The 17,360-nt window shown below is 49.0% G+C and overlaps 2 protein-coding genes across 6 annotated transcripts in view; one reads left to right on the top strand and one right to left on the bottom strand.

Moving 5' to 3' along the window:
• The window catches only part of asap2b (ArfGAP with SH3 domain, ankyrin repeat and PH domain 2b), a 15,227-nt gene extending 2,956 nt beyond the window's left edge, over positions 1 to 12,271 (bottom strand). The window contains exons 1-22 of one of the 4 annotated variants that reach the window (XM_062559586.1): positions 11,281 to 12,268; positions 9,554 to 9,626; positions 8,347 to 8,492; positions 8,202 to 8,276; positions 7,745 to 7,794; positions 7,518 to 7,647; positions 7,350 to 7,435; positions 6,827 to 6,902; positions 6,157 to 6,243; positions 5,996 to 6,090; positions 5,588 to 5,657; positions 4,712 to 4,799; positions 4,579 to 4,627; positions 4,341 to 4,507; positions 3,576 to 3,709; positions 3,130 to 3,215; positions 2,812 to 3,001; positions 1,763 to 1,848; positions 1,158 to 1,273; positions 993 to 1,060; positions 817 to 924; positions 501 to 741 (exon numbers count right to left, since the gene is read on the bottom strand). In XM_062559586.1, coding sequence (XP_062415570.1) covers positions 501 to 741; positions 817 to 924; positions 993 to 1,060; positions 1,158 to 1,273; positions 1,763 to 1,848; positions 2,812 to 3,001; positions 3,130 to 3,215; positions 3,576 to 3,709; positions 4,341 to 4,507; positions 4,579 to 4,627; positions 4,712 to 4,799; positions 5,588 to 5,657; positions 5,996 to 6,090; positions 6,157 to 6,243; positions 6,827 to 6,902; positions 7,350 to 7,435; positions 7,518 to 7,647; positions 7,745 to 7,794; positions 8,202 to 8,276; positions 8,347 to 8,492; positions 9,554 to 9,626; positions 11,281 to 11,406 — 2,347 coding nt within the window. In that variant the 5' untranslated portion in view covers positions 11,407 to 12,268. Of the gene's footprint in view, positions 1 to 500; positions 742 to 816; positions 925 to 992; positions 1,061 to 1,157; positions 1,274 to 1,762; positions 1,849 to 2,811; positions 3,002 to 3,129; positions 3,216 to 3,575; positions 3,710 to 4,340; positions 4,508 to 4,578; positions 4,628 to 4,711; positions 4,800 to 5,587; positions 5,658 to 5,995; positions 6,244 to 6,826; positions 6,903 to 7,349; positions 7,436 to 7,517; positions 7,648 to 7,744; positions 7,795 to 8,201; positions 8,277 to 8,346; positions 8,493 to 9,553; positions 9,627 to 11,280 lie in introns of those variants that run through there. The other 3 variants (XM_062559585.1, XM_037450026.2, XM_062559587.1) reach the window with 3 other exon arrangements.
• An 863-nt stretch (positions 12,272 to 13,134) lies between these two features.
• allc (allantoicase) lies at positions 13,135 to 17,085 on the top strand. Of its 2 annotated transcripts, none has more exons than XM_062559693.1 (12): positions 13,135 to 13,331; positions 13,718 to 13,768; positions 14,142 to 14,229; positions 14,526 to 14,645; positions 15,074 to 15,153; positions 15,379 to 15,511; positions 15,594 to 15,749; positions 15,964 to 16,037; positions 16,216 to 16,324; positions 16,400 to 16,518; positions 16,778 to 16,966; positions 17,006 to 17,080. In XM_062559693.1, exons 1-12 carry the CDS (start codon positions 13,242 to 13,244, stop codon positions 17,027 to 17,029), a joined length of 1,233 nt encoding a protein of 410 aa, XP_062415677.1. In that variant the 5' UTR covers positions 13,135 to 13,241; the 3' UTR covers positions 17,030 to 17,080. The 2 variants fall into 2 exon arrangements, with proteins under 2 accessions (XP_062415677.1, XP_062415678.1); XM_062559694.1 differs by having other exon boundaries at positions 13,138 to 13,331; positions 16,778 to 16,927; positions 17,006 to 17,085.
• Positions 17,086 to 17,360: the final 275 nt, after the last annotated feature.

The following is a 17,360-nucleotide window of genomic DNA, read 5'->3' as shown; positions in this document are numbered from 1 at the left end:
GGGAGCAGAGGAGTCGCCCCCTGCTGGTCACTACAAGAAGTAGAGTCATTTCCTCATAGACGTCTATGGGAGCAGAGGAGTCGCCCCCTGCTGGTCACTACACAGAAGTAGAGTCATTTCCTCATAGACGTCTATGGGAGCAGAGGAGTCGCCCCCTGCTGGTCACTACACAGAAGTAGAGTCATTTCCTCATAGACGTCTATGGGAGCAGAGGAGTCGCCCCCTGCTGGTCACTACACAGAAGTAGAGTCATTTCCTCATAGACGTCTATGGGAGCAGAGGAGTCGCCCCCTGCTGGTCACTACACAGAAGTAGAGTCATTTCCTCATAGACGTCTATGGGAGCAGAGGAGTCGCCCCCTGCTGGTCACTACACAGAATGCAGGTCATACGTTTACATCTGTTCTCTAACTGTTAGCTCCGTCAGCTCGGAGAGCTTCTCCTGGGGGAGGAGCCTGAAGCGTCTCATGGGGATACCTTGCTAAAGTGGTAAAGTCTGACCTCTCTGGGGCCCTCTGGGCGGCAGCGGCGGCGTGGGCCTCGGTGGGGGTCCTGGCGGGGGCCGGCTGAGGTCCAGCATGGTGCCGTAGGTCTCGTTGCTGATCATGGTGCTTTCCGGCGGAGGCCTCTGTTTCTCTCTCGCCAGGCAGGCGGCGTCTCGGGCTACAGCCGCCAGGTTGGGCAGCGCGGCTGAGGGCAGGAAGCAGCTGACCGGGCGCTCCTCGTGCCGGTGGGGGATCGGCTGCAGCGAAACAAAAACAGCTCATTTGACCGGTCTTTGTCTTCATAAAAGACGCTCAGAGGGACGGCGGCTGACCTTGTCCTCCATCTCGTCCTCGCTCTCGTCCATGTCGTCGTTCTGGAGACGCCACTCGTACTCCACGTGGACGTGGACGTTGAACTTCCCCGTCTGAGCCTGAACGAGCTGCAACGCACCGACAGGCGTTAGCACGGCGCTGCGTTAGCGAGACGAAATGTGTCCTGAAGCATCACCTGCTCCTCACACTGGGCGTGTCCCAGGCGCCTGGCGATGTCCAGCGGCGTCTCTCCCGCTTCGTTGGCTGTGGGACAAAAGCCGGGGTTTGAGACGTGTCTTTTTAATAGTTTGTCTTTGAGTTCCTTTGCATATATGTGTAAACATTCTATGTGTCTCCTTACGGATGGACATGGAGGCTTTTCCTCTCAGCAGCAGCTTCAGACACTCGCTGTTGTCCGTCAGGCTGCAGTAGCTCAACGCCGTGCTGCCCCGGGACGTCTGCTGGTCCAGGTTGACGCTGAAACACACCTGGGAGGTTACTACACCTGTGAGGACGCTCTGTCTCACACACGGTCTCACACACTACCCACAACGTACTCAAACACAGCTGGAAATAGACAGAAGAAAGAGACAAAGGCAACATCTAGGAACCCAAAATAACAAAGAAATACTAGAAACAACACAAGGAGAAGTAAAACAACCTCAAATAAATAAGAGATACACAACTGAAATGAAAATAGTATATTTAATAATAGTTAGAAAAAAACGAGAAACCAGAGACCAAATGAGCACAAGGAGGAGCAAGAATAGGACAATGAATATAAAAGGAGACACGAGTCCTTCTAAATGTGTGTCTGGGTGTTTCAGGACCGTCTCAAATACATATATTTGGGTTTCAGTCACCTTGGACTCTTTCGTGACATTTATTTTACTAAAAAAAGTCAATTCATCATCAAGAAAACACCAACGATGAAGAAGATGATGAAGATGATGAAGATAAGGTCACCTGTTTTGGGCGAGGAAGTCCACGATGTGGAGGGAGTTCCTGTCGACCATACGGGCCGCCAGGTGGAGCACCGTCTCTCCGGGTTCCTGACGACAAAAACTCATCTCACTGTCCTGACCACGTCGCCATGGTGACAGCTGTCACATGTTGACTGATCTTATGGAGCCACCAGTTCAGAACTTTGGCCCTCTGGGACCAGAGGAGTCGCCCCCTGCTGGTCACTACACAGAAGTAGAGTCATTTCCTCATAGACGTCTATGGGAGCAGAGGAGTCGCCCCCTGCTGGTCACTACACAGAAGTAGAGTCATTTCCTCATAGACGTCTATGGGAGCAGAGGAGTCGCCCCCTGCTGGTCACTACACAGAAGTAGAGTCATTTCCTCATAGACGTCTATGGGAGCAGAGGAGTCGCCCCCTGCTGGTCACTACACAGAAGTAGAGTCATTTCCTCATAGACGTCTATGGGAGCAGAGGAGTCGCCCCCTGCTGGTCACTACACAGAAGTAGAGTCATTTCCTCATAGACGTCTATGGGAGCAGAGGAGTCGCCCCCTGCTGGTCACTACACAGAAGTAGAGTCATTTCCTCATAGACGTCTATGGGAGCAGAGGAGTCGCCCCCTGCTGGTCACTACACAGAAGTAGAGTCATTTCCTCATAGACGTCTATGGGAGCAGAGGAGTCGCCCCCTGCTGGTCACTACACAGAAGTAGAGTCATTTCCTCATAGACGTCTATGGGAGCAGAGGAGTCGCCCCCTGCTGGTCACTACACAGAAGTAGAGTCATTTCCTCATAGACGTCTATGGGAGCAGAGGAATTGCCCCCTGCTGGTCACTACACAGAAGTAGAGTCATTTCCTCATAGACGTCTATGGGAGCAGAGAAGTCGCCCCCTGCTGGTCACTACACAGAAGTAGAGTCATTTCCTCATAGACGTCTATGGGAGCAGAGAAGTCGCCCCCTGCTGGTCACTACACAGAATGACGCTTTAACTTTTCTTTAAAGAACTGGTTCTGACATTAAAACTCATGAATCAGAACTGAAGTCCTACGTGTTCGTTGGGCTGTGGGAGGGACTCCTGCAGGTCCACCCCCTCGGCGTAGACCTGGATCATGGACTGGATGTCTCGGTTCCTGACGGCCTCGTACAGAACCTGCAGTCTGGACTTGGCGTCGGCACAGAGTCGCCGAACAAAGCGCTTCTCGATGTACTTGGCTGTGATGAAGTCCTTCCTCGTCTGCCTGGAGGAGGAACCGGAGAGCAGGGAAGAGTCACCACGCGCCGTCCACACGCCAACGCCGTCCACACGTCAATGCCGTCCACACGCCGTCCACACGCCGCCCACACGCCACTCACACACGCCACTCACATGTCACTGGAGGGATCCGGCTTGGTGACGGACAGATCTGCCTCCATGATCTCGTTGAAGCTGGCGTTTCCCACGTTCTTTGCCAGCTAGAAACACAACATGTCAGGTGGGTTCACTGCACACCTTCAACTGTCGTCAATTCACACGTTTTTATATGAATTCACGGCACAAAATACCAGTTTATCAAATCTAATGAAAGAAGTAAAATAATATCGGTAGCATATTTCAATTAATATGAAAACAACATTTGAATATTCTTGTTCTATTACATATAATACATTTGTGTACATATGGATACACATACATACAGATGAAAAGGTCACGATATTTACCTACGATTTATTTGTACATTTTGATAAATTTGTGAAAAGTATAAATGATAATTCATTGGGGACACAAACGACGCTGTGATGTCCCTTAGTCCTCCGGGGGACAAGTTGACTCACCAGCAGCTCGGAGGTCCCCAGAACGTCCAGGTCCAGGCTCTGGATCCTGGAGTAGTGGACCCCCATCTCCCTGTGGATCCCAGAGCACTCGATGCAGATCAGCACCCCGAGGTTGGTGGACAGCCAGGTTGGACCTGATGGAGACCAGGATGGAGGAGGAAAGGCAGCGTGTACCAGCTGTAGTACCTGTTGTACTACTACCTGCTGTACATACTGTGTGTACCAGCAGTAGTACCTGTTGTACTACTACCTGCTGTACATACCGTGTGTACCAGCAGTAGTACCTGTTGTTCTACTGCCTGCTGTACATACCGTGCGTGTACCAGCAGTAGTACCTGTTGTACTACTACCTGCTGTACATACTGTGTGTACCAGCAGTAGTACCTGTTGTACTACTGCCTGCTGTACATACTGTGTGTACCAGCAGTAGTACCTGTTGTACTACTGCCTGCTGTACATACCGTGCCTGTACCAGCAGTAGTACCTGTTGTACTACTACCTGCTGTACATACTGTGTGTACCAGCAGTAGTACCTGTTGTACTACTGCCTGCTGTACATACCGTGCGTGTACCAGCAGTAGTACCTGTTGTACTACTGCCTGCTGTACATACCGTGCCTGTACCAGCAGTAGTACCTGTTGTACTACTGCCTGCTGTACATACCGTGCGTGTACCAGCAGTAGTACCTGTTGTACTACTGCCTGCTGTACATACCGTGCGTGTACCAGCAGTAGTACCTGTTGTACTACTACCTGCTGTACATACCGTGCGCCCCACAGTCGCAGCAGAGGTCGTTGCCGCTCATCCTCTTCACCTCCCCCACGATGGCTCTGGTGAGCTCCTGCACGATGTTGTTCTCCCCCTCGTCCTGCTCCCCTTTGAAGGCTTGCTGCAGCGCCTCCTCTCTGCTGTTCTGCAGCACCGACACCCAGCTGCACCAGACACCACGCAGGGGTCAGAGGTCAGGCTCAAAGGGGGGGGGGGGGTTAATGGCAGTACTTACACCTGACACTCGGCTTCGTCCTCGGCCTGGAAGTGATAGGTCCTGTCATCTGGTGAGACACAGAGAGACAGAATGTGAGACACCGGGGACACAGTGTGAGACGGGAGGAAGCAAAGAGGACGGGGCGGCGTACGTGAGAACAGGTCGAAGCTCTTCTTCTCGTCCGCGTTCCTCTTCACCTGGCAGGTGAGCAGGTTGAGTTTGGCTGGCGGCGCGTTGGCCTGAGAGACAAGTTGTTGGGACAAAGTGAAAGTCAGAAACATGGAGACGTAACGAGCTGAAAGCCAACACCAGCTGTAGCTGTTAGCTAATGCTAGCGTAGTGAGGCGCTAGGCTACGACATAGCGCTGTATGCTGTGTTTCACACGGTGATCACTTCGTTCACACTGAAGTCCACAACAGGGTTCATCCTGCGGGGACCAGGACTACAGGTGTCTTTACTAGTGCTGTCAAACACAAGGGGGCTAAGGCTAAGCTAGCTGTTACGCTAAGCTAGCCGCTAGGCAACTTCCATCTCAAACTGCAGAGGACACCACTGTGTCCCTAAAAGACAGTGGTGTGGAAACGTCCTGCTAAACGTGGGACATTTGACTCTTGAAACACGTAAAAAGACGGAGAGTTGAGACGCGATCACATGGGGGCCGTTTGTGTGACAAGAAACGTAAACTTTTAATGGGCATTAATGCTTTGCCTCTAGTGGCAGCTCCAGGAAGTCAATTAGAAGCCGTTTGTGGACTAATGAGCGAGAGCCAAAGCAGCGAAGAGAGCCTCATAAGAACAGACCCCCCCCCTCCTCTCTGTTATCCTCCTCCTTATGCTCCTCCTCCTGCTGCTCCTCCTCTGCTGCTTGCTCTGTCCTGATTGGCCGTTTGGCTCTTCACTTAAATACTTAAAGAGAAAAAAAACAGTATAAAAAACTAAAATGAATTCTTGTCTTTCCCATTTGCTGATGGGCACGCAGGCAGGAGGGCGGAGCTTGGCATGGACCAATAGGAGGAGAGGAGCTCACCGTGCCGTGGCTGATGGTCAGGAAACCGTTTTTCACCGAGCATTTCCTCTTCTGCCAAACCTTCCTGAGTCTGAGGAGACACAAAGGGGCGTTCTTTACTCATTAGAACAAGTAACACGGACAGGATTTACCTCCATTCATTAAGAGACATTTTAGAAACTTTATTTGTCTAAACCCGAACTGTCCAAAAGAATCAATGAGGACGATTAGAAGGAATTGTGTTAATAGATTTGAATCCATGTTTTCTGGAGATCGATTCACTGAGACATAAAAATACTTCCTGTGTGTACTTACTGGACACATAGTACCTGATAGATGCTCACATCCTCATTGACGGATACTAAACGGACCTGCTGCCAGGCAGGAAGTACCTGCCCTGTTGCATTCTGGGAGGCGGAGGCCACTCACCCCTCGCTCTTCTTGGAGAGCACCCCGGAGCGCTCGGTGCCGTGCGCCTTGTCGCCCTGCAGCTGGTGGAGGCTGTAACCGGCGCTCTGCTTGGGCTGAGAGGACACACCTGTTACACACCTGGAGTCCAGACCCCCCCCGTCCCCCTGAGAGTCCCTCACCTCCTTCTGCTCGGCCTGCAGAGACGCCTTCAGGACGTCCCGCAGCTGACTCAGCTGTTTCCTCTCGCCGTCCTGGGTCTGCTTGATCTGACACCACAGAAGAAGAGACGCAGGTCAACACGAGGTACATCACTAGCAGCCACGTGTCCACTGTCTCATCGTCTTACTGTCCAATGTTGCGCAATAACAGCCGCCATGTTAAATTCCTTTTATGTCGAACATACTTTGTAATAAATGTAGCTGATCCTGAGTGTTTCCACGTTGATGCGTCACCGCGGGAAATCTGTGTATATTTTATCGGGGGGGCATGGAGTAGTGTGATGGGAGCCACAAGGTTGGTGGTTTGAATCCCAGCTGCCCCATGTGACCCCTGACCCCCAACTGCTCCCCAGGCTAAAAAGCATCCGCTAAATGACATGTGATGTAATAATTCATTCCTGCTTGTATAGTTTTATTATTATTATTTTACTTTATTGCACCAAGTCAAATTCCTCCATGTTTCACCTCCACTATACAGGAACGAGGACTTTATACTGTACTCTCAGAGGTACATGTTGTACTTAATACAGTACCATGCATGTGGTATTACACACTCCCTGCAGTACGGGCCCTGAATAGGAAGTACTGCAGTAGTGAGTACGTAGTAGTACTAGTAGTAGTACTGCTGTACCGTGCTCAGCTGCGTGGTCAACTTCTCCACCGACGGCCTCAGACTCTCAGCCGCGTTCAGTCCGTCCTGGAAGAAACTAGGCGAGGGAGAGAGGGGCGTGTCTAGAGGCGGAGCTACGGGGGCGAAGCCCCGCCCACCAACCTCAACAGGAAGACACGCCCTCACCAAGGTGAGCGATGACAGGGTTTTATTCACTTTATTCAAACCTTTATTTAACCAGGAAAGATTAAACATCTCCTTTTGAAGGGAGGGACACACAAATCACAACAACAGAAGGTTCAGGAGATGGAGATCTTCAGGTGTCTGATGGAGACAGAGGGAGGGACCACAGGGTCCACAGAAGGTTCCTCGTGCTGAGGACACCTTTCTGTCTGAAACGATGTTTACTGTCGTTTGTGTCATGAGGACCTTTGAGATGTGTGTAGATAAAGGAAACAGGAAGTCTGAACCCGTCTCCATCAGCTAAACGATGTCAAAGATCTAACAGCTTCTAAAAGGGAAGGAACATCTGGACTCGACGTACTTGCACTGCGCGTGGAAGTACTTGATGAGGTTCTGGAGGAAGTCGACGCCCTTCTTCACCTTGATCTCGTTGACCTTCAGGAGATACTGCGGAGGGAAAGCGGAGAGACGTTTTTACGGCGCTGAGCCGAGGAGCATCTTCGTCCCGGCCGTGAACCCTCGTCTTCACCTCGCACATCTGCAGCTGGAACAGCTGCCTCTCCTTCTCCATCTCCTCGGCGATCTCCCCCCCGCTGAACTCGGTGCGGATCATCCCGTGCTGCTTGGCGTGCTCCCTCTTCTCCTTCTCTAGCTTCGCCCTGGAGGTCAAAGGTGGAGCCGAGGGGGGGAAAGAGGAGAGTGTGAAGGAGAACCACGTGAGGTTTGCATTTGAAATGAAACGACATCTTTTCTTACAGTTTGGTCTCATAATCCTTCCAGGATTTGTCGAACGGCTTCTTTAGGTCCTGAAAGAGGAAGTGATGTCACGCCGTCAGCGACCAATCACATCGCAGCATTCACTCACTGTAGTCTCTCTACACCTCAGTTTATTAAACCAATTCAAAGAGTTAATGAGTAGAACATTTGATGGTTACACATTTAATCGTGTGAATAACTAACGATTATTGAGGGATTTTGAGGTTTGACAGTTGGATGTTTTTAACAGTTTCGGAGCTCAAGGCCGTCGCCATGTTGTTCTTTGAACAGGAAGTGACCATATTAGGACTGAGGAGGACAAAGAGTCTCTATATCTGGTAAAGACCTGTCAATCAGTGTGTAGCCCCGCCCTAAAGCATCCCCTGACGTTTTGAGCCTTCAGGGCCACCGTCCCTCTCGTCGTTTGTTGACTTTTAAAGATGATGTGGAGACTCACCCCCTTGACTCCCTTCAGGTCTCCCTTCAGCAGGCTGTCCAGAGGGAAGGTGATGATGTTGTTCATGTTCTGGAGCTGCAAACAGGAAGTGACGTTAGAGGAGGGAACCCTGAAGCCGGGCGGCGTCGTGACCTCTGACCCTCACCAGGTTCTTGAAGAGCGCCGTCAGCTCTTTGGTGAAGACGGCGAACTTGAGGAAGGCTGTGCCGACCTCCACGTCCTCCCTGCCGACGCAGTTGTTTCCGAACTTCTCCACAGACTGGACGTACTGCTCCTCCATGTCCACGTGCGCTGGGACCACAGAGGTCACCGAGGAGAACAGAAACACATTATTCATATTCATGGACACAGTTGTATCATCATTACTATTTCATCTTATTTAAAAATAGTTATCATTACTGTACTGACTCATTATTTAGAAATCTGATTATAAATGCATTAGAAAGTCATCAGCTGGTTTTCGGGGTTCAAAGGTCACTTTTCTTGTCATTTAGGCTGCGTTGGAATAGTCCCTTCTTCTTCAGAAGGTAGCAGCATAGGAACCTCTGGAGCATCCTTTACCGAAGCAAAGGGAGCTCATTCCGTCCCACAAGTCCAGGAAGCAGCAATATTTAAATGGTGACGTGTCATTGGTCCGATCAATGACGTAGAAACGCACATCATGTGACTCATGTTTGTTAATAAAGTTTGACTTTGAAGCTGGTAGTTTGTGTCGTCTGCACGACTCGGTAACGACACATGAAGGCATCTCAGATGCTTCGTTGTGACGTCACCAACATGCGTCTCCTCCATCACAACTTGGAGGAAGTGGAGTCCATCCCTAAACACCGCCTTGTCCTTTCCTAACTCCTCGTCAACTCTCCTAACCACCTTTCCTTGACAGAGTGAGGTGGTTAGGAGTAGACGTCAGGAGGACATTATTTTGACAATTTGAATCCAGCCCCCGATTCTTTCCTCGAGGCGGCCGTCTCTCCCTCGGCATGCTGGGACAGGACGGCGGTATGACAGGAATGTGTCAAGGTGAGACTACACCTGTCTGAACACAAACAGGCATACCCCCACTGACGAAGTCAACGCCCCTCCTTCTGGTCCTCCTGACTTCAGAGAACATTTCACTCTAGGCTTCTTCCTCCTTAATTTAACCTAAAAGGACATTAAATATTCTTCAATCGTTTCTCTCATCATGTTGCTGTCATGAAGATTCTAGATTAGATTGTGATGGACCTTGGTGCAGACAACAACGTGAGGCACAAATAATACTTTGTTGACAGCTTGTCTCTGATTGGATGACGCTAGCTGCAGACAGGAAGTCTGTGGGGAGACCTTCCCCTTCGGGACCTCGAGTCGCTCACCGAGACCAGACGCGTTGATGGCCTTCACCGACTTCTTGATCTTATGCAGGACTGACCGGTCCACGTCCAGAACCTAAAGGGGGACAGACAGTGTCAGAACCAGCAGAGTCAGAACCAGCAGAGTCAGGACCAGCAGAGTCAGAACCAGCAGAGTCAGGACCAGCAGAGTCAGGACCAATCCTCAGTCGCGAAGAATCCTCAGACCTCACTAAGGTCTAAAGGGCCGGTGAGGTCTCTGTCAAGATTCCCAGCATGCATTGTGTGAGAGTTACTCCTCAGCCACTGGTTTTGTATTTTGGGGGATTTGTGACGAGACTTACGGTTTGTTGAAATGAATGTTGTATTATATTATTGAATTATCCAAATATGTCATCCAGCCCGTTATTGATCACATGCTCAGCGCCTTCTGACTCCTGTGCAGTTCCTCATATCCGTTCCGTTAACAAACCTCCACAATCTAACGTGCACAATCATCGCGGTGTTGAAAACAGAAGCAGCTTGAAACTCTTACAAAACATTTCACCAGCAGGAAGTGCTTCTCTCACTTCCTCTTTCACAGAAAAATAAAACTACCCCATTAATACTCAGATACACATTTGACCTCCATGAATACTCACAGATACACACTTTACCTCCATTAATACTCCCAGATACACACTTTACCTCCATGAATACTCACAGATACACACTTTACCCCTATTAATACTCCCAGATACATACTTTACCCCTATTAATACTCACAGATACACACTTTACCTCCATTAATACTCACAGATACACACTTTACCTCCATTAATACTCACAGATACACACATGACCTCCATGAATACTCACAGATACACACTTTACCCCTATTAATACTCACAGATACACACATGACCTCCATGAATACTCACAGATACACACTTTACCTCCATTAATACTTAGATACACACTTTACCCCTATTAATACACACAGATACACACATGACCTCCATGAATACTCACAGATACATACTTTACCCCTATTAATACTCACAGATACACACATGACCTCCATGAATACTCACAGATACACACTTTACCTCCATTAATACTTAGATACACCCTTTACCCCTATTAATACTCACAGGTACACACTTTACCCCCCTTAATACTCACAGATACACACTTTACCCCCCTTAATACTCACAGATACACACTTTACCCCTATTAATACTCACAGATACACACTTTACCCCTATTAATACTCACAGGTACACACTTTACCCCCCTTAATACTTACAGATACACACTTTACCCCTATTAAAACTCACAGATACACACTTTACCCCCCTTGATACTCACAGATACACACTTTACCTCCATTAATACTTAGATAGACACTTTACCACCATTAATACTCACAGATACACACTTTACCCCCCTTAATACTCACAGATACACACTTTACCCCTATTAATACTCACAGATACACACTTTACCCCTATTAATACTCACAGGTACACACTTTACCCCCCTTAATACTCACAGATACACACTTTACCCCTATTAATACTCACAGATACACACTTCACCCCCCTTGATACTCACAGATACACACTTTACCTCCATTAATACTTAGATAGACACTTTACCACCATTAATACTCACAGATACACACTTTACCTCCATTAATACTCACATATACACACTTTAGTATTTTGATTAGTGTGCGTGTGTGTGTATGTATGTGCGCGCACTCCCACCTCCTCCAGAGCCGACACGGTGTTCCTGCAGTGGGACATCCGGGTACTGAAGCTCGAGGTTGTCGGGGCTTTGAAGTCCTCGTTCGTCTCCTCGATGAACTCGCTCACGCGGATGAGTTCCGGCATGTTGAGAACTACTCGGCCCGTCTCGGAGCAGCTTCACCACCTTCTAAGCTCTCTGCAGGAGAAGCCCCGCGCTGCAGGTAAGCGGCCACACCTGGACCCACGTCACGTCGTCCGGAGAGGCAGACACATCCGGTCCTCGCCGCCGCGCAGTGCTCGAGTGCCCGGGTCAGATGTGGGTACCTCCGGGAGAAGTTATGAGGAGTCACGTCGAGGGTTCTACCCACGGAGGTGTGGCCTGGAAATCATACGTCACCGTCCTCGGCCCTGCTGCTGTGACCACCTGAGAGGACGTGGGCGGGGCTAGGGGCGGGGCTACGGGGAGGTCTCACTCCGCTGCTATTTCCGGGAACCAAAGTCCAACGGATGAGGGGAAATCTCCAGGAAGTGCCTCCCTTTCAAATGTAAACATCTGTTGGAAAAAGCTTTGATAATGTTTTATTTTAGTCAATGTTACTCAGACACAGAGTCCTCTCTCTCAGTGACACAGCTGATGAGATGTCCATCAATGTCCAGATAATATCATGGTGCCTGAGGTGGAGAAGATGAAGGTCTACAGCACTTTAAAAAGAAAATGTTTATCTTATTCCTGCACTACGTTGTCTGTTGTCCATTGTCGTACATTCTGCTGTCACGCACCAACCGCCAAGTCAAATTCCATGTATGTAATATATGATGCAATAAACGATTCCTGATTGTTGTTGAAAACTCAGTTTCTCCAATTTTGGGGTTCATGAAGCATGTGTCTGGGGTACATAAAGACAGTACCTCTGGTACATGAGGTCAGTACCTCTGGTACATGAAGACAGTACCTCTGGTACATGAGGCCAGTACCTCTGGTACATGAAGACAGTACCTCTGGTACATGAGGTCAGTACCTCTGGTACATAAAGACAGTACCTCTGGTACATAAAGACAGTACCTCTGGTACATGAGGCCAGTACCTCTGGTACATGAAGACAGTACCTCTGGTACATGAGGTCAGTACCTCTGGTACATAAAGACAGTACCTCTGGTACATGAGGTCAGTACCTCTGGTACATGAAGACAGTACCTCTGGTACATGAGGTCAGTACCTCTGGTACATAAAGACAGTACCTCTGGTACATGAGGTCAGTACCTCTGGTACATGAAGACAGTACCTCTGGTACATGAGGCCAGAATCTCTGGTACATGAAGACAGTACCTCTGGTACATGAGGCCAGTACCTCTGGTACATGAAGACAGTACCTCTGGTACATGAGGTCAGTGGCCTCTGGTACATGAAGACAGTACCTCTGGTACATGAGGTCAGTGGCCTCTGGTACATGAAGACAGTACCTCTGGTACATGAGGCCAGTATCTCTGGTACATGAAGACAGTACCTCTGGTACATGAGGCCAGTACCTCTGGTACATGAAGACAGTACCTCTGGTACATGAGGCCAGTACCTCTGGTACATGAAGACAGTACCTCTGGTACATGAGGTCAGTGGCCTCTGGTACATGAAGACAGTACCTCTGGTACATGAGGTCAGTGGCCTCTGGTACATGAAGACAGTACCTCTGGTACATGAGGCCAGTATCTCTGGTACATGAAGACAGTACCTCTGGTACATGAGGCCAGTACCTCTGGTACATGAAGACAGTACCTCTGGTACATGAGGCCAGTACCTCTGGTACATGAAGACAGTACCTCTGGTACATGAGGTCAGTGGCCTCTGGTACATGAAGACAGTACCTCTGCTACATGAGGTCAGTGCCTTTAACCGCCTCAATAAACAGCTGGTGAACTTTGTCCTCCAGCGGCTGCTGAACGTTTCTCTTCATGTTTCTCTCTGAACTCCATTCCACTGACTGATGGCGGAGAGGAAAGCAGCAGCGAAGGCGTCAGCGGAGCCGGACTTCCTGCAGTCCAACGATCTGGCCTGTGAGGCGGTCGGTGGGAAGGTGAGTCAGCGAAGCAGAAATACGTTCAGGGGTATTGATTCACTGGGTGCACGAACCGATCGGTGTGTGTAGTCGGGTTGCTGACCTCAACCATAAGTGTACTTTTTCAAAAATTCATGCACACAAACATGAATACACTTTGGTCATGGTGGTTCAAACCCATTGGTCGGGCCACATGTTAGTAGTCCTTGTGCTAAGCTAAGCTAACTGGCTGTAGCTTCATTCTTACTGTACAGACATGAGTGTTCACTAATCTGAATCCAACATGAGAGTGAATGAGCCTTCATCGATGATGAGGAACTATTCCTGAAACTAGTTGTCCATCGGTCCACATTTATTTCTTGGTTGTTATTGAAACAAAGCGTGTTGTGTTGTTGCTCCTGCAGGTTATTTTTGCTACAGATGAATGGTTCGCTCCTGCTGCCAACCTGCTGAAGGTACAACTCTTTGACTCCAGCTGCTAAATGTTTAAGCCACAGTTGTTCATTTTACAAGCTTGAGTTGCTAACAGGTTGTTCAGGTCTTCAGCCTGAACACCTGCTCAGTTACTCAGGTCTCCAAGAAGTGTTAAATTAGGGAACAAAAATCCCTCAAACAGCAGCTGATACACAAGACTCCCTGCTTATTAGTCTCCTACTCCGTCCCAAGTCCACCTGGACCCTTCACGATTGTTCCAGCGGACGAGCTGCATTCATGTTGGGTTCTATTCTCAGCAGCAGATGAATCCACATTTAGTAGTAGTTAGTGATTTAGGGTAGGAGGTGGTTAGTTCTGTGAATACTCCCATGATGACCTTTAATGTTGCTCCAGAGAGAGACGCCAACCTTCAGCCCTTCAGCCTTCACGAAGTTTGGCAAGTTGATGGACGGATGGGAGACGAGGAGGAAGAGGACGGCGGGTTAGTTTACATTGTTAAATATACAGTGCAAACGTAAAATAAAACAAGTCAAATTATTCATCACTTTTTAACGTGGAACATACTCTAAATATCCTTAGTGTAAAAAGTGTTACTAAGGACACATTTGACGAGTTAGTGAATTAATTCATTTATGCACACAGTTACTTCTAGAGTCACAAAAGAATTAATTGCGATCACATTTTAAAAATATTAGCTGACTTAGGAGTGAATATGTGCACAATGAACTGATATCAATCATTCCCTATTATTCCCCTCTTCTCTCACTCTCCCTGGAGGTCATGACTGGTGCATTGTCCAGCTGGGAGTACCTGGGCGGATCCAGGGCCTTGATGTGGACACGTCCTTCTTCACAGGAAACCACTCACCCTGCGTCTCTGTGCAGGCCGGCTGTCTGGGTACCAGCTCCTCAGATCCTCCTTAGTTCCTAAACTACCACAAACCACATAAACTCCCTAACTTGAGCGATGACGAACTCGAAACCTTTTCCCAAAGTTTAAAGTGTTCTGTTGGGACCAAAGAAACGTCACAATCATCTTTTGAAATATTTTTGTGACTAATTGTATTGGTACGTGCACAGACAATGAGTTGTTTGATTACACACTTTAAAAGATGCGCTATTACAGACCTATTAATCCTTGTCTTACACTGTGTTACACTGGGTTACATCATGTGCATCCACGAGGAAGCAAACCCCAGTGAATGAAGACCTGCAAACAGAAGAAACAAGATGGTCAGCGATAAACAATCAAAGGGAGATGCACCCTGTTTCAGAGCTTTTGTGTAAGTCTTTGATTGTGTATCTGATACATCGATCCGTCACCAGAAAAACCTCCCCCCTTCACTCTGGAGGGAGACCGGACCGGCATGGCCGCCTCCGCCGCTCAGCTGGCTGCTGTTGCACAGGTAAAACGCATGTGTGTGACCCTCTACATTCTAAGTTCCCCTCTAGAGTCACATGATGCTCCACTTTCCCCTCTAGAGTCACATGATGCTCGACTTTCCCCTCTAGAGTCACATGATGCTCTACGTTCCCCTTTAGAGTCACGTGACGCTCTACCTTCCCCTCTAAAGACAGTTTTAGACATGTTGTCTATTCCATTGGCAGCTGATGTGTGGTTTGATTGACAGCTGGGCTCGGAGGCGTGGCCTGAGCTGGTATGTGTGTCGGAGCTGAAGCCTGGATACTCAGACTGCTGCCATAACTACTTTAAGGTCAACTTCAACCACAGAGTCACACACCTGCGCCTGAACATGCACCCAGGTACGACACACACGCCCACATTCACTCGCTCACCATTAACCGATGGTGACAATAATCAAATTGTGTGTCTCTACCTGGTCAGATGGAGGGATAGCCAGGCTGCGGGTGTACGGAGTTGGGCAGAGAGACTGGTCCTCTGTCTCCTCCCAGCAGGACGTTGACCTGGTGGCCATGACCAATGGGGGGGTCTGCCTTGGTTACAGCGACGCCCACTTTGGTCATCCACGCAACATGATTGGTTCGAATCAACATAGATACCTTTTTAGTTTATTCCTGGTAGCACTGGAAATTAAGTTACATTTTTCATTTATGACATTATTTCATTTGGTCACTTACGCGTGGGGCAGGACTGACAACACTGGTAACACTGATTAAATTGCTAATAGTGGTTGTAGTGGTAAAACTAGTAAAATGGCCCTGGTGCTGGTTAGAGTTGGCCTGCTGTGTTTCAGGTCTCGGCCGAGCTGCCAACATGGCCGACGGCTGGGAGACGGCCCGCAGACTAGACCGCCCCCAACACCTGAAGGTTTAAACACACCGACCAAATAACATGAACACCACGATAACCATCACATCAATCATGAAGGAATGAACTTTCTTTATCAAGTGTCCTCACTGTTCAACTTTCAACCTGAACATTACCTCCAGATACAGAACTTCCCTAAAGTCCTGAACAGCTTGTGTGTTGTGGCTGAATGTTGCAGGTGGACCAGAGAGGGATCCTGCAGGTCCCCGGATGGGAGTGGACTGTGTTCCGCCTCGGCTCCCCAGGACTCATCAGGGGGGTCGAGGTTGACACCAACCACTTCAGAGGTCGCCACACACACACACACACACACACACACACACACACACACACTCACACACTCACCTGTGTGCGTCCAACAGGTAACTTCCCAGACTCCTGCAGGATTGATGTTTGTTCTTTGACCCCTGAGGATGAAGCTCAGTGCGTCGGCACCAACTGGAATTCTGGGAAATGGCAGGTCCTTCTACCCCCTCAAAAAGTATGTGTCTCTGTGTGTGTGTGTGTGTTTGATGTGCTTTAATTAATAATCATATTTCAAATTATAGACTAATGTTAACATCTTAAAAAATATTGTGAATATATTCACAAACTGTAAGTCTGATAAAAAGAGATTGACTCAATGAGTTGGCATTAATATATTAATATAATATGTAAAATGGTTCATATTTATTGGAACGTGGTTAGATGATGAAGGTGCGCTCATTAAGCTCCTCCCCTTCCTCCTCACACCTCTGCAGCTTCGTCCTCACCACAGACATCTCTACGGAGAGGCCCAGCTCGCCCCCACCCCCCCCGTCACCCACGTCCGTCTCACCATCAGCCCCGACGGAGGGGTCAGCCGGCTCCGGCTGTGGGGTCGACCCACGGCCCCCACAGCTGCTCCTCAGGCCAATCAGGAGAGGCCCCCCCCCACCGCTGCTCCTCAGGCCAATCAGGAGAGGCCCCCCCCCACAGCTGCTCCTCAGGCCAATCAGGCCTCCAAGCTGTGACCTGTGAGGATTTAAGAAATAAAACACCAAAGTAGAGTCTGATGGTCGTCATTACTATGGAAGATTATTATTATCTCATCTCATCTTGTGTCGTCTTAACTCATTTGATATCTTCACTAATAACCTGAAATAATGGGTTGGGTTAGGTAACCCGAGGTCCAGTTGCACCGAAATGGAACCGAACCATCTGGAAAGAGACAGCTCCTCAGGGACGTGTCTTCTTTCTGCTGACCTGCTGGGTCTCTCCTCAGGTCTCCTCAAGTCTCCTCAGGTCTCCTCAAGTCTCTCCTCAGGTCTCTCAGGTCTCTCCCCTAGTGGGACGCTGGCTCAG

Source organism: Pungitius pungitius, chromosome 20 (assembly GCF_949316345.1).
Source record: "Pungitius pungitius chromosome 20, fPunPun2.1, whole genome shotgun sequence".
NCBI classification, from domain to species: domain Eukaryota; kingdom Metazoa; phylum Chordata; class Actinopteri; order Perciformes; family Gasterosteidae; genus Pungitius; species Pungitius pungitius.
This window is presented reverse-complemented; position numbering and strand designations above follow the sequence as displayed.